Source organism: Trachemys scripta, chromosome 6 (genome assembly GCF_013100865.1).
Source record: "Trachemys scripta elegans isolate TJP31775 chromosome 6, CAS_Tse_1.0, whole genome shotgun sequence".
Classification (NCBI taxonomy): Eukaryota; Metazoa; Chordata; order Testudines; family Emydidae; genus Trachemys; species Trachemys scripta.
Window position 1 is genome coordinate 31,388,630 of NC_048303.1, and position 17,050 is coordinate 31,405,679.

At 43.0% G+C, this 17,050-nt stretch overlaps 1 protein-coding gene across 2 annotated transcripts in view; it reads right to left on the bottom strand.

Moving 5' to 3' along the window:
- CDC20B (cell division cycle 20B) overlaps positions 1-17,050 on the bottom strand; it is a 53,415-nt gene that overhangs the window by 7,140 nt on the left and 29,225 nt on the right. Inside the window, exons 6-9 of one of the 2 annotated variants that reach the window (XM_034774481.1) lie at positions 8,707-8,826; positions 5,854-6,050; positions 4,847-4,941; positions 2,191-2,419 (exon numbers count right to left, since the gene is read on the bottom strand). In XM_034774481.1, the coding sequence (XP_034630372.1) occupies positions 2,191-2,419; positions 4,847-4,941; positions 5,854-6,050; positions 8,707-8,826 (641 nt within the window). The remainder of the gene's footprint in view (positions 1-2,190; positions 2,420-4,846; positions 4,942-5,853; positions 6,051-8,706; positions 8,827-17,050) is intronic. The other variant, XM_034774480.1, reaches the window with a different exon arrangement.

Consider the following 17,050-nt stretch of genomic DNA (forward strand, 5'->3'; position numbering starts at 1 on the left):
TTTAAGGCCAGACAGGACTGCAGCTCCTCACTCTATATGACCTATATGCATCCAGGCTTCTAGGACTTCTTCAGACTGCTTCTGGGCTACTCCTGAGTTGTAGACTATACCTGGTGGAGCGCAAATAAAACCCAGGATTCCACCAATTTCAGCTGCTTGCCAGAACCTTTTACTGCTGCTGTTCCATTGCAGTTTCAGACTATTTTCAGGGATACACAGCCCATAAAACCTGGGTTCCCTCAACTCCCGTTGCTGCTTTCTGCCATCTTTCCTCTTCCACAGATTCAGGTATTTTAAAGATGAAGGATCCCATAAAATCTGGGTCCCCCACATTCAATCATCTGGTGCTTCCCCTCATTACTCATCCCATCATAAGCGTTGTCACCAGATGTCACACCCATGAAGGAAAGCAAGGTTATGAGGGGGAGGAAAACACCTTGTTTTTTAAAAATTCCAGGAGAAATAGCTACAGTTTTATTGTAATGCTTCTCTTCTAGAAGTGGCAGAAAGTTTTTGTATTAATCCTCTGATGCAGAGCTATTGATTTTGTTGCTGTACATTTTATTTTTATTTGGTATCATAGTTAAAATAGCTCCTAAATGGAAGAAAAAAAAAACACCGAGAAACCAAAGCACCAGCAAAAACAGCTAATAACTTACTTGTGGTCTAGAATGATTCATTAGGGGAACTGGTGTCTGAAATTAACTTTAGTGCATTCTGGGTAGCAGAAGTTAAGCAGGACCATTCAGACAACCCTAAAAGTTTAAAAGACTATGTACAGCAATGGAAGAAATACTATTGTAGCCAATGATTTTAGTTTATTGTTCATTTATTGTGTTGCTATGATTAACTAACATGTTATGTCATATATAATCATTGTTAGTTAAATAGAGTAAATTGTAGGATTATAGAAGTATAAAATTGATCAGTAGTTAGAAGGAACAATCATGCATTAGGTATCTAAGTAATTAGGGCTGAAGCACAAGGCCTACAGGCTGAGGCCTGTACAATTTTGGCTTAGCCATACTATGCCATAGAGATAAGAAATGTTAACCCTATGCCCTAAGATTACAGGAAAAGATGTACCAATGGGTGAAATTAACAGTAAGAGTAATTTTTGCTTACAAGATACCCAGTAATCACATTTTTCTAGCACATGCCCTAACCGCAGAGTGTACTACGTCCATAAATGCTAATGAGGTATAGTCAGAATTACATTATAAAGAGGGTGCCCAGAGCGGGAAAATTAAGCTCCCTATGGGAAACTCCAGCAGGAACCATCCCTCTACTGATGAGCAATTCATGAGAAACCCCTGGACACTAATACTATTGTTAAGGATGCGAGTATAACTATATTTGTGACTTGTGCATAGGTCTGTATAAAATTTCTATATGCTTGGGCAATCATAACTTTAATTGTAATTTTAATAAAACTTGTACAACGGCTAGTCTATTTTACTTGTGAATGTCTATGTGGTCACTACCTTTGGTCTTTGTATGTTCCTAGACACTCTAAATCAGTGGTTCCCAAACTTGTTCCGCCGCTTGTGCAGGGAAAGCCCCTGGCGGGCTGGGCCAGTTTGTGTACCTGCTGCATCCGCAGGTTCGGCCGATCGCAGCTCCCAGTGGATCGCGGGCCATTGGCCTGGAGCAGCAAACTGCTGCCACTGGGAGCCACGATCGGCCGAACCTGCGGATGCGGCAGGTACACAAACCGGCCCAGCCCACCAGGGGCTTTCCCTGCACAAGCAGCGGAACACGTTTGGGAACCACTGCTCTAAATCTAAAGCAAGTAGCAGAGGTGACTTTCACTCTGTTAAGCTGTAGCCACTGTATAATATCCAGAGCCATCCGGGGGGAGGGAGGAGGACATGTAGGGCAATTTGGGGCCCCCACGAGAATATAGTATTCTATAGTATTGCACTTTTTTTTTTAATGGAAGGGGCCCCCGAAATTGCTTTGCCCCAGGCCCCCTGAATCCTCTGGGCGGCCCTAATAATACCACATTACAAAATTCACTTTAAGTAGAATAAAAGGCTACATTATTTTATCTTGACAGCCTTTTATTCAGGTCATAGTTCTACTGCATCAGCAATAATACTGCATGCTAATATGTTTAGAAAAATATCTATTCTCTCTGTTAAATGTGCTATATATGAAATAAAATAATAGAGCATTTTTCCTTTGTACCTTTACTGCTGAGGCATGGGGTATGGCTTTCAATGGCTTGCAATGCACTGTCGCACCGGGGTCATTAGGCCAGATATTCAATAGACCATCACTGGACCCACTTGCCAGCAGCTTGTTGTTTGTGGACCATTTCAGGCTGCAAATGCTCTGCTTGTTATGGCAAAGGGTCCCTACATGGTGCTGAGAAATCCGAACATCATGATGATGAATTAATCCGAGTCTTGAACCACTGTAGATGGGAGGAGACAGCATCATTTAGCACACTAGAGCTCAGATATCTTTGCAAAGTCACAAGTCTTCTGTGGTTTCAGAAGAAAAACACAACAATGGGGGAGGGGGATCATGTATGTCAAATAACAAGATGACAAACAAAAGGCAATACAAGCCAGTGTCAAAAGCATACTCAAGTTTTAGTGCTGCCATACAATGGATCAGGGATAAGTGGATGCCCAGCCCAGGTCAGGGAGATTAAATGTTCTCCATTACACATTGCACTTACCTGAAGAGATAGTCTAGTGTACGTTACCAATTTCCCCCTATAAACAATTAAATTCAATCACTTCCATTATCCTTAAGAAAAGCACTCAGCCATTTTTTCTGCATTGTGAAATGTTGCAAGGTCAATTGTGGCTTTGCCACGACTCCCAGCTAAGGGGCAGTACATAGTTGCATAGCCCCAGGAACAGATCAGGAACCAGACGTTGACTCACAGTGTCACCATCAGATTGCTGGTTCCCCAGCTCCTGCAGGGTGAGAGGTAATCGGTACCAAGCCCAAACCTGGCTCCATTTACTTTCCCTGCCATGCTGGCTCAGCTGTGCTGACTGGCATTTTAGGGAATGGATCCAAGGCTGTACTCTCTCCTGAACCCTCCTATAGGAAGGCAAGTAATGGCCCCCAGGGAATTAAGGGGGCTCCCTTACTACCCTGGGATCATAGCCAGGGTCACAGTCTGGTTCTTGGTGGCGTGGTTATTATACAGTACAAAAATACCAGGCAAATTAATAATATTTAAAAATACCTTGCTGCAGATATACCGTTCTCTACCCAGCAAAGGATTCCATCTACAGCAAATCAGGGGCAAAATGAGAGATCCTTCCATGGGAAATTCATAAATTCATTCTGACTAAACTGGGAAAACTACTATCTAGATTAATAACTTTCCTTACTTGGTAAACCCAGGCACCTGACATTACTACAAGAAGATCTGGTTAATATAATAATTACAGCAAACTATCCCATAGAGTATATTGTCAAAGCCACTTTGCGTTGAGCTCTTCTTTCAAGACAGGCTTTTATTCTTAGGTTTTTCATATGCAAGTCAAGTATCACTTTGACTTGTAGCCTCTTGTTAACATAAATGCAAAAAGAAATGACTGATTTGTAAGATAGAGAGTGTTTCATTAGCCTGTGTTATATTGACGTGCTAAATTACTGAAATTAATGAAGCCCCTAAATGCCTGAATAGATTCCAACAAGATAGACCACCACTTTAGCATAAGTACATGGCTACAAAATGGCAGATTTCTGTGTTTTGTGAGTTTGGGGTGATACCTTCTTCTGGATACTTTAAGGGGAATTAGGAGACCTCCTAATTCATTAATATTCTATGGAATGATACTGGATCCACAGGGCAAATTTGGGTAGCATATGTCAAACCGCATCACACGGTATGCAGGGTGTATGTCATCATGCACAAAGATCTCCTTATATGTGAGGAACTGCAGTGGCATGGAGAATTTCCTAAGAAATGATAAGCGGAGCACCACTAGATGAATTTTAACCCACAGAAACTGATCAAATTATTAGGGTTTGTTCATATGCGCATTGTTGAATCTTACTGTCATTTTCTGTTCAGACAGATTTGTAACCTATAGGTTTCTGTTTCATCTGTCTCATATGGCAAAGTTCAAATGCAAACTGAAACTAGTGAATATTGTGTAGGTAGGCTATCCAGCAGATGTACTACAATCAACTGTCACAAAGTTTTGTTGTGAAATCAAAATGAAACCACAAAATTCTCCAGAAATGTGTCCCTGTCCAGAGATAGTAAAAAGTTTCATTTTGAGTTTTATTGTAAAGTTCAAGGCTGTAAACCAAGTATGAATGAAACACAGCTTTTATTTCTGTTTTTAACACAAATTAACAGAATTTCACATGGCTTTGAAATGGAAGATTTACATAACACAGAATATAACACCAAATATAATTACAATTTTTGGCAGGTCTCTCCTCAGCCCTACAAGACTTTGAGAAAATGAATTGGGAAAATAAGGTCAAGCAGATTGTAAATCCAAAATGGCTGAGGAGAATATGTTTGACTTACCTCAACCCCAGTACTGAAAGAGTGCTTAGATACAAAGTGTTAGGCAATTGGGATGAAATTTACCCCCGTGCGGAGGGCCAGCAAATAGCCTAACAATCATTTATGTGTCACTTGAGTCCTCAAAATGGGACCTAGATGGTGGATAGGCATTGTGCTGGCCTTCTGCATAAAGGTGAATTTCACCTCATGAGACCATAGACAGGTAGATATCCAGGGTGTTATAATAGCACCTCCCACCCTGGTATCTGACATGATAGGTAGGCAGTTAGGTAGACAGCATAGGTAAAAGCTGTGGGACAAAGCATCCTACGAATATATTGAACTGCTCACCTGCTAAGTATATAATGATTCCAGCTCATGGCTCCCACCACAGACAGGTGACCAAACATGTTTCTCAACCTCTTTTTGGTTTCAATGTCCCATAACTGACAAAAGAAAACACAAAATACAATTCTAAAATCAAGTAAAAAAAGATTTTTTTTTACTGCCACACCTCTTCCACCATTCAGTTTTAATTTGACATGATGCTGATGGTCAAGAGCTCAATCCTGAAAACCATTATTCACGCACAGACTTCAGTTTTGGGCTTTCTGGCCAACACTTCCACACTTGAGTTCCTAAATCAATACACCCAAAGTAGTGAAGCTACTCACCACCTCTGAAAATACAGCCATTAATTTAGGTGCCTCTATCTAGAAATCCACATTTGAAAATGTTGTCTTAGGTGCTCTTTCGATTACTGATTTCCATGCCCGGAGGGCTGACTCCCCTGGTTTATCCCCTTTATCTGACAGTCTCAGCCAGGTGTCCCCCAAGATCTCTGGATAATTGGAGTGTACTGTACTAAGAGTTCTATACATATAGGGACAGCAGAATACTGAGGGCAAGATCTGCTCGGTGAACCCGATAGGAGAATTTTGCCCTGGATTCTAATCGCAAAAGTGATCGCAGCAGACATCATGTGGCAATCTATTAGAAAGTCATGGTAAAAAAATTATGCCTCCTGGAGAAAATAATTGTGTGCAGATGTTCCAACTCATGCTTGCAAAATCTCATGAGGCCCCTGGGTGACTAAATCATTTACCCAGCTACTAGTTCTTACGTGGCTCTCGGAGCTCCATTACCTTTAGATAATGGTGGGTAATACCAAGGCATTTAGTGAGGTGCAGCACTGCTTAAGGAGATGCTATAAAACTCTCTCCAACAGAGATTTTCTGAATTTTATATAGTTTACCACTCATAACTGTTTTTATTAATAAAAATCTATGTGATGTGAATTGTCTTGTGGCCACTTTATCTAAAAAGAAAAAAGGATCTGAAAATAAAGTATCCAGTACTTGCACTTCTCCATCACTGGTGCCAACTGCAAGGTAAGTTCCCTCTTTTATCCAGGCTACAGAAGAAATATATTTTAAATTGGAATTTAAATTAACTCTTTCGGTGCTTCGGTGGGTTTCCCCATTCCAAATGTGTGCAGCAGATCCTAGAGCAACGGCAATGAGATTTTCCTGGTTCCAGTCCAGTATGTTTAGATCTAGAAGAAAATTAGTTAAAATTACTAATAAGCATGTAAGGGGATAGTTTTTAATTATGCAGCTTTGTCAGATTATTAGTCAATTAGGACACTAAAGAGAAAGAACCAAATGAATCAAGCAACAGAGGGTCCTGTGCTTTTTACAGATTGTTGCTTTTTACAGATTCAGACTAACACGGCTACCCCTCTGACAAATGAATCAAGTTACTCTAATAGTGCCAGGATCCTTCTCATGTCCACCTTTGTGAATGAGTATAAGATGTTATTTTCCCAGATTCATAGTTAGTACACCAAACATGATTCCACTTAAGCCTTTGTTTGCAGGCTATTATTAAATATATATATATATATATATTACAGTAGTATCCAAAGGCCCCAATGTGCTGGGCACTGTACAATCACAGAAAGAAAAAATCCCTACCTGCAAGGATTATAATCCTTCCCCTATTTTATAGGCATCAGGGCTAATCCTGAAGTTTACCCTGTACTATAAAAACAAGCAAAAAAGAATCAGACAAAGAGCTGCATCCTCGGCTGCAGAGCTCGGGTCAGGAGTGGGCAGGCAAAGATGGCTCCAGGCAATATTTCCACGTCCTCTGATGCTGTGATGGTCAGGAGCTGCTCTAATTTGCGCTGACTTGTACACTGGCAAGTCAGATCACTACATACCTTGGCCAGACCTCCAAAACATTACCTATACCAGGAAGGGTTAATGTAGCATTGGCTACACTCTAGGTCTGATGTTATACTTTATAGCTGGCTACACCAGCCAAGGATTCCCTCCACTTACTGGGGAATTCTCAGCTGCCTGTTTAGCACAACTCTAAGGTCATTTTGCATCGCTCCAGCAGCATGGAGTGACCATACTGTAGGGCAGGATCTTGCTTAATATTTCCATAACAAAGCTGTTACCCTTTAGAATTATTAAATCTGTCATTCCTTTACTTTGCCTATAAACCAAATTGCTGCCGTCGAAAATAAATATAAACCAACACTAATAAGGAATCATTTGCAGGAACAGAGCTGTGCTTATGCTGTCACCCTCAGAGAGCATGCAGCTTGAGTGAAATAGGTGTAAATTAGGGTTACCATACGTCCGGTTTTTCCCGGACATGTCCGGGCTTTTTGGTAATCAAACCCCCATCTGGGGGGAATTGCCAAAAAGCCGAACATGTCCGGGAAAATACCGGCCGGGCACTTCCCCTCCCGCGGGTGCTCTGCTCCTCCCCTGACTCTTCGGCTCTGTTTAAGAGCCGAGCTGCCCGAGCGCTCCTGCTTCGGGCAGCCCCCTTGCCTCCGGACCCTGCGCCGCTGGAGCAGAGCAGCTGGAGCCCGGGAGGGGAAGTGCTGGTGGCTGGGGTCCGAAGCCAGTAGCGCTTGGGCAGCTCGGCTCTTAAAGAGAGCCGAAGAGTCAAGGGAGGAGCACAGCAGCCAGAGCCCGGGAGGGGAAGTGCCCGGCCGGGGGCGCAGGGTCCAGAGGCATGGGGGCTGCCCGAAGCCAGAGCACTACCAGCTTCACGGTTTGCAGGGCAGCCTCCAGACCCTGCACCCACGGCTGGGTGCGTCCCCTCCCAGGCTCCAGCTGCACTGAGGAAGCGACGGCCAGGGGTGCAGGGTCTGGGGGCTGCCCAGCAAACCGTGAAGCCGGTAGCGCTTGGGCAGTCCTTTTCGCGTGGCTGGGAGGGAGCAGGGGGAGTTAGGACGGGGACTTTGGGGAAGGGGCGGGGAATGGGCAGAGTTGGGGCGGGGAACGGCGTGGGAAAGGGGCGGGACCAGGGCCCCGTGAAGTGTCCTCTTTTTTTATTTTTTAAATATGGTAACCCTATGTAAATAACCAGGGTAGAATCCCAAACTCAACTTATGCATCAGCAAAATTGTGCACATTCACAGGTATAAGTGAACTAGTCTAATACACACATGCAAATGTTTTCATGTTCATCCACAAAAAAACACAGTGACAGGATAGTTTTGCAAGTGCAAGTTCTAACACTTGCATGTTCATGATTGCTAGAATTTTTAAAGTGATTGCCCAGGTATTTGCAGTTGCAGAGTGCAAGCATATGTACATTCCTGTGTAATTTTGCATGTGCACTACTGAAGATCAGCTAAAGGCCTGGGAGAAATTTTGCCCCAAAATGTATATATCATATGAACAACAAAGTACCTCTGTTAAATCTCAGAATAGAAACAGATTTCAAGTTTTGCCCAATAGAAGGATTGGCCCATAGGTAAATTGCTATGAGCCCAGGAATAACACCTTTTCTGCACTTGACTTTATTAAGTGGGGATAATGATACTTATCCCCTTTGTAAATGCTTTGAGATTTACAGATGAAAAGCAGTATATAAGAACTAGGTATTATTATAATTACTACGACTACAGAGGCATTACCCACAGAGACTATAATTCCCAGCATGCAGTCTGCTCCATTTTCATCCAAGCAGCCTGGAATTACATATTAGGACCTATAGTTTTCACAGGCTGCACTCCTGTAAGAAAAATGAGATTAGCCATAGGCCTCATTGTAGAACTCCATGGGCCACATTTGGTGTAAGGGCCACACTTCAGCTACCCATCTTAAGACATAAGATACAAAAGTTCCCACTCTCTGCTACAAATTCAAGCTCCCAAATAATGAAAGAGAATAAAAACTTACAGTAATCATTGCGTAAGCCACTAATATGAAGCCTGACCTCTGGCTCCAATGGTATGAAAGATTCGGTATTAGTGGAAACTCTGTGAGCAGTAAATTCATTATGCATTCCATTCTGGCAGCCTGCGTGTAAAGATTCAAAGTATGGGATTCACTCATAAAAAATGCCACTAGTTTTCCTCAGACAATAACTGTTTTATTCGTGGTTCCTATGAGGCCAGAGGCAACCCAGGCATAAATTACAGCACCCTGAAGGTGCTCTAATTTACAGTGGGGGCTGGCCACACACCCAGCCAGACCCAAAATATTAGCTATAAATATGAAGTGTAGATTAAAGCCTCTACCCTGTTCATCCCCTCATGAAATGTACCTGAGCCAGAATAAAGCCTCAGTCCCATTATATTCCATTTCAATTATATCAAAGGCCAGTGTGGAACAAATTTAGTAGGGCTGTCAAGCGATTAAAAAAATTAATCTTGATTAATCGCACTGTTAAACAATAATAGAATACCATTTATTTAAATATTTTTGGATGTTTTCTACATTTTCAAATATATTGATTTCAATTACAAAACAAATGTAATTTGTTTTGCATCTGAAGAAGTGAGGTTCTTACCCACGAAAGCTTATGCTCCCAATACTTCTGTTAGTCTTAAAGGTGCCACAGGACCCTCTGTTGCTAATTACAAAACAGAATACAAAGTGTACAGTGCTCATTTTATATTCATTTTTGATTACAAGTATTTGCACTGTAAAAAAAAAAGAAATAATGTTTTTCAATTCACCTCATACAAGTACTGTAGTGCAATCTCTTTATCATGAAAGTTGAACTTACAAATGTAGAATTGGGAACAAAAAAACAACTGCATTCAAAAATAAAACAATGTAAAACTTTAGAGCCTACAAGTCCGCTCAGTCCTGCTTCTTGTTCAGCCAATCACTCAGACAAACAAGTTTGTTTACATTTGCAGGAGATAATGCTGCCCGCTTCTTGTTTACAATGTCACCTGAAAGTGAGAACAGGTCTTCACATGGCACTGTTTTAGCAAGAATCGCAAGATATTTATGTGCCAGATGCGCTAAAGATTCATATGTCCCTTCATGCTTCAACCACCATTCCAGTGGACATGCGTCCATGCTGATGACGGGTTCTGCTCGATAACAATCCAAAGCAGTGTGGACCAACACATGTTCATTTTCATCCTCTGATTCAGATGCCACCAGCAGAAGGTTGATTTTCTTTCTTGGTGGTTCGGGTTCTGTAGTTTCCACATCTGATTGTTGCTCTTTTAAGACTTCTGAAAGCATGTTCCACACCCCGTCCCACTCAGATTTTGGAAGGCACTTCAGATTCTTAAACCTTGAATCAATTGCCTTAGCTATCTTTAGAAATCTCACTTTCTTTGCGTTTTGTCAAATCTGCAGTGAAAGTGTTCTTAAAATGAACAACATGTGTTGGGTCATCATCCGAGACTGCTATAACATGAAATATATGGCAGAATGTGGGTAAAACAGAGCAGGGGACATACAATTCTTCCCCAAGGAGTTCAGTCACAAAGTTAATTAACGTATTATTTTTTTAACAAGTGTCATCAGCATGGAAGCATATCCTCTGGAATGGTGGCTGAAGCATGAAGAGGAATACAAATGTTTACCATATCTGGCACATAAATACATTGCACTGCCAGCTACAAAAGTGCCATTCAAATGCCTGTTCTCACTTTCTGGTGACATTGTTACTAAGAAGAGGGCAGCATTATCTCCTGTAAATGTAAACAAACTTGTTTGTCTTAGCAATTGGCTGAATGAGAAGTAGGACTGAGTGGACTTGTAGGCTCTGAAGTTTTACATTGTTTTGTTTGTGAATGCAGATATGTAACAAAAAAAATCTACATTTGTAAATTGCACTTTCATGACAAAGAGATTGCACTCCAGTACTAGTATGAGGTGAATTGAAAACTGCTATTTCTTTTGTTTATCATTTTTACAGTGCAAATATTTATACTTTATACAATATATACTTTGATTTAAGTTACAACACAGAATACAATATATATGAAAATGTAGAAAAATATTAAATAAATTTCAATTGTTTATCAGTGCAATTAAAATTGCGATTAATTTTTTTAATCATGAATCATTTTTAGTTAATCGCATGAGTTAACTGTGATTAATCAACAACCCTAAAATTTAGCTTTGCCTTTTTCTCCTGCTTTCATTCTCTGTTAAAAGGCCTTTAACTTTTGAAGACTTCTTAGATGCTCGGTCACCACAAAATCCCCAAATGAAGCAGTTAAATCATTTTCTAAATAAATGCTGCTATTTGGTTTTAAGTTCCCATCAAAAGAGTCCCCCCGAATGCAAAACCACAGAAAAAGACTTTTCACATCAGGCCCGCCTTTGATGTCTTTGATCACTCCATTTTAGGTATGTGATGAGGAAGAAGTGAGAAACAGAAAAAAAACAGCAGTAAAACACAAGTATGAGCAAGCAGAACAGTCAGCCTTGTGGTCACTGTCTGCTTTCTGATGCAAAGACCCCACGCCCTGCAGAAAAGAGCTAGGTAATTAGCAACAAGATTTTATTTCCTTGTTACGCTTCAGAAATTGTCTTGCAGCAGCATGACGGGCATCCGCATCTGTGCACCTTCCTTGTGTCATTTTGAAACCCTCCTTTACAAGCAATATTTTTGTCAAATTCTTTAGATAAAGATATTCAGAATAAATAAGGAATGTGCCAGGCATTCTGAGGAAACTGATTTACAAGGATAATTAAATTTTCAGCTTTCAAATCGGTAAATGTTGACTTCATCAAGAACAAATCTATATTAGCACATGGCTCTGCAATCTATCACAAAGCTATAACCTCAGTGCATATACACATACACACACACACACACATCACCTGTGAAAGTCATATCTGTCATAAGTTGCAGAGACATATGATAAATTAATTTAACACTCACCTTGGATTACCTAGATTCATAGATGTGAAGGTCAAAGGGGGCCATGAGGATAATCTCATCTGACCTCCTGCATAGTGCAGGCCACAGAATTCACCCAGTGATTGCTGCATCACGCCCATAACTTTTGGCTGAGCTAGAGCAGATTTTCTAGAAAGTCATCCAGCCTTGTTTTAAAGTAATGGAGAATCCACCACATCCCTAGGTAAATTGTTCCAATGGCTAAATACCTTCACTGCCAAAATTCTTTTCACCCTTTACCTTTTTGTACTTCTCTCAACTTGGACATGGAAAACAGGGGAAATGGTTCATTTTTTCTTTCTAGCTGGTTTCACTTTCTAGCTCTCATGCATTAATTCGGTGTTTTGTGTAAATTCTTCAGAGCAGGGGCCATGTCTCTACTTGTTCTGTGCAGAATTTAGCATATTTTTGTGGTTTTGCAACCCAAACATTTCCTTGTTTTTTCAGTCATTTCAGGGCAAGATTTAAATCCAAACTGCCAGTTTTCCTTCCACGTTTATAGAGAGATTTCATGAAAACTTTTAATATATAACCCCTTTGGGGTTTAGAGAGCATGGCCCTTTAAATCTTTTTCCTAAGTGGGAGGGGGAGAGTAAGAAAAAAGGAGGGAAACTCCAGGGGGGCAGCGCTGGAGCTCCAGGGAGAGGGAGAGCAGCCTGCAGGCCCTGGAAAAGTGAAGCAGCAGAGAACCTGCCTGAGGCCTGAGAAGGACAGGGCCGATTGGAGACACCCCAGGACAGGAGCCAGGAGGAGCACTGTGCCAGGGAGGAATTGCCCGAGAAGGACAGGCCAGAGCTGGACCCAGTATCACGGCTGCCCAGAGCTGCATGGGGCTGTGAGTACTGGGACTTCTGACTCTGCATTAGGAACAAGGAGGGAGGTTGCTAGCTAGTTAAGTGGGGAGGTGGTCGCTCTGTGTGGCTTTGCAGAGAACGGCAGAAGAGGGCATCGGAAGGGTTTGTTGGGGGAATGTTCACTGGCGCCGAAGATGACCAGGAGCACCCAAGACTCACCACTGGACTGGAACTTTGCTCAGGACTCCTGAACTCTATGTGCAGACACATTACTCAGTGTCTGCCCTTCCAGACTGTGCTACCACTGGGCTTGTGGGGGCCTTGGCTTGAATGCAGCCCTGTCTTACTGCTCCCCCTATATTTCCCCTTGTTTTTCTCCTCTCATCCCTCTGTAAATAAATATTTCCCTTGTTATATCCACTGTACTTTTCCTGTGGGTGTGTGTGTGTTCACTCGGGGGGGGGGGGTTGGAACAGGTGCCCCTGGGGTGGAAGGGATTTCTCCTGCTGCATTCCTGCGCGCGCCATCTCTTGGCCAGAACTGCCTGCAGAGCAGACTCCATCTTGACCACGAGGGCGCTAAAGTTACACTTGGTGGCCCGTACGAGGACTTTGCAGTACACACACACACACACCCCTACATTGTGCACCCTGGGCTCTTCTTCACAGAGCAAAGAAACTCCTGAGTGACTTTCATCTCAGTTAAAAAAAAAATGGAGAGAGGATTATTAGAAGACCTGTGCCGAGGAGCACGAATCCCAGTAACCAAAGCTGTGCTGGTGGCGGGGTTCCCAGAAGAGAACCAAATGAAATTGAGGAGAGCTTAGATGCAGCTGAAATACTGGGGAGAGCAAAGGTCCACACCCGTATTTACAACCGCAAAGTGAAGGGCATGGTAGCACTATGTACTCAGTCCAAGGAAACAGATCTTGATAAAATGCCCAAAGAGGTGCAAGTAGAAGGTATCCCCTGGACAATTCTGGGGGCAGAGCAGTCCCCTCCTAGTGTGCCTGTGTCACTTGAGGTGGATTCTGTGAAAGTGAAATGAATTATATTAAAGAAATAGAATGAATTAAAGAATGCTGTATGTACCTTTAAGTAGAAATGAGAAATGCTGCAAGCCAGGGGGGCAGGAAAGCAGACATTAACTGCTTAACTTGCCACTTAAGGGCAATTGGTGAAGCATTAGTCTTAGATCGATAAGAGTTAACAAGGAAGCAGGTTATGCATATTGTGCTCCATGCATATTTTACAATTTTGCTCTCTCTGTCCCTTTGTTTAGTTTACACCCTTTTATCTGTATAAATAAGACTGTTTGAATCTTGCATGGAGGCTCACATTATCTGAATGTATTAGCAGAGCGCTGTGCTAATAAAACAGAGTGGTCTGACAAACTATGAGTCCTGAGTCTAACTTTGACAATTCTTTAGCACAGAAATTGCAAGCTCTGATGGTGGATGAGAAGCGGACAAGAGAAGAATTAATTTTGGCATTAGGAGGTGCTCCAACACCTGCAGCACCCAGCCTGGTGGGATGGGCCAAAGAGCTGGGAAACGCTCTCAAAGATGCATTGAGGCCGGTATATGAAAATGCTCCATACAAACGGTTACATTCATTCTCGGGGGTGTCACCTGTACCCCCAGGGGAGGAGGATTACGAGACCTGGAGGGATTTTACGGTGCCACTTGTCCAAGAGTGGGAATACTCTGATGCTGAGAAGCAGAAACATGTGCTTGAGAGTCTGAGGGGACCTGCCATGCGAATTATCTGAGCCCTGAAAGACTCACAACCAGCTGCCACAGCGCAAGACTGTTTAACCGCTCTTGAGAGTGTCTATGGTACTACTGATAGCAGTGAAGACCTGTATTATCGTTTCCACCATACCTATCAGGAGCCCCCCGAACGACTGTCAGATTTCATCAGGAGACTAGAGGATTTGCTACAGCAGGTAGTGCGGAAGGAGGGCATCCAGTTTCTCTGTTATTGGGACAGGAGGAATAAAGTGTTGTTACCCTGATTATGTGAATCAAGGACAATGAAACTGTTTTATGACAGAGGGTCTCACCATCACCTAAGTAGCACTTGCTAGACAAGGGACATGGGTTCCAAAACCCAGTGAATTGAAAGAGAGGATGGGGACAGGTATTTGTACTTGATGGTATGGGCCCCCTTTGAGGGAACTGAAACACCAATTGCACCATCTTCTCTCTCCACTGTTGAATAGCAGAGCTAATTTTGATTCTATTGAGAGTCTATTTACGGGCTGCTATGCGGAATTTGCTTTGGGCCAATGGTGCACCAGCACTGGGACTCCCTCCAAGCTGAAATCACTAAAGAGCTAAAGTTACTAAGAGCTGAGATCACTGAGTGCTGTGTTAACCACTGAAGCTATATTGCTAAGCGGCTGGCGGAGCAGTTTGCGGCCCACGGAACAGCGAGTGGACCAGTTTGCGGCCCACGGAACGGCGAGTGAAGCAGTTTGCGGGACGGATGGTGGAGCGGCCCACGGAACGGCAAGCTGAGCGGAGCTGAGCAGTTTGCAGGGCGGCTGGAGGAGTGGAGTGGAGCGGAGTAGCTGGTAGAGCGGAGCAGTTCGTGGGGCGGCAGGAGCGGCTCACGAGACAGCTGGTGGAGTGGAGCGGCTCGTGGTGAAGGCCGCAGCGGAACCCCACGGAGAGGCGGGCAGTCGGCCTCGGACCACATAAGGTGCCCCTTAACACCCTGCGTGTCCCCTTTTCTCCCCCCCCCCCTTTTCCACCCAGGCTGGGGGGATAAAACCCTGCAGATAAACTTTTGAACTCTGGGGCTGCACTGACCAGGGGCAGAGACTTTTGGGTTGCTGGACTTTTGGGATTCCTGGGTTGCTGGACTCAAGAAACTTTTGGGGTGTTGGACTTTGGGGACTCTGGGTGATCTTGGGTTGCTGGATTCAAGAACCAAAGGGAAAGGACACAGCCCAATTTGCTGGGGTGGGTCTTTTGCTCATGGTTTGTGTTATGAATCCTGTTTGTGGTGTTTTTCCAATTTAATGCTGATGTCGTTTACCTTATGTTATTAAACATTTTCTGCTACACTCAGACTCCGTGCTTGCGAGAGGGGAAGTATTGTCTCTTAGAGGCGCCCAGGGGGTGGTATGTAATTGTCCCAGGTCACTGGGTGGGGCTCGAGCCGGTTTTGCATTGCGTTATTGAAACGGAACCCCTAGATACAGAACCTGGCCCTTGTTGCTGCCAACTCAGATGGGCAGAAGGGTTACACTAGCATTCCAACATCACTGAGCGGGTTCAAAGAGATGCCATTAAAATAAAAAAATCAAACTGCCAGACAAACATTTTCTCCTCTCTCAAATATGGAATTTGCTCCCAGAAGGTGACATTTGTCTTAGACTGAAGATGAGCAGGAGTCAGCCCTGGGTCAGTGACAACTTGTTCAATGCATAAACTTGTTGGGACTTTGAAGTCTGATATCCTGCAGTCCTGCAAAAATCACTGAATAAGGGAAATTCCCTCGTGCCTGGGGGTGTGGGGGACAGCACTCACTTCTAACCCTGGACAGGCCAAAAATAACTGACTATAAAGGTGTGACATATATGGGTAAAGAAAAGTTATTTTAGGTTATTTTTAGGGACCTGTATGACTCTCTCTCAGCCCAGTACAGTTGAACTAGTAACAATTAAGACAATATAATAAAATAGTCACAATAAAAATTGAAAAGCTCTTTAAAGCATTCCTAAACTAGTTCTTCTGTAGCATATAAAGAGTATGACATGGCACAGTCTATTATAAAGGCTGGGATGATCAGCATAATGCACTTGTGGTTTCTCCTCTCATGATTAATGTACCCACCCAAAGTGCATGCTGATAAAACCACAGCATTCTAATATATTCCATGTGTGAGTTTTTTACATCATGGAGCTGCCTGAAGCCTCATTGCACCCCTTTGTGTTATTTTACAGATGAATTAACAGACTAACATTGACTTGCAGTGAGACTTAGGCTTCTAAATCATTTTTAAAATGGGATTTAAGCCATCTCAATCACTTTGGCCCAGTAGGAGTTAGGTGCTAATCTAGGGGGATTAGCATCTGTGTTTTAGGCTTTGCAAAGATGAGCGGAGCAACTCCTAAATACCTTTAAAAACTGGGCCCAAGTGCCTATGCCACTTCTGGAAATGGGATGTAGACACCTTTGAAAATTTTACCCTAAGTGACTTACTCAGGATGACATAGCAAGCGTGTGACAGGAATAAAACCTGGTATTCCTGACACTTAGTCCCCTGTTCCACCACTAGATAACACCATTATTAACCACCCAGGGCCTGAATTGTTCTCATATCATTGACTTCCTTGGAGTTACTCCTTATTTACACCAGAGTAACTGAGACCAGAATCAGGTTCTCAGGGGCAGATTCTCAGAGACACACATGGCTGCTAGGCACCTACCTCACATTGACTTTCCATGGGAACTGGGCACTTAGCTGCCATTTATGCCTTTAAAAATCTCTCCCAGTCACCATTGGGCCTAATGCCTGAAGATTTTGGCTATAGACACACAACAGAAGAAAGCTCAGGG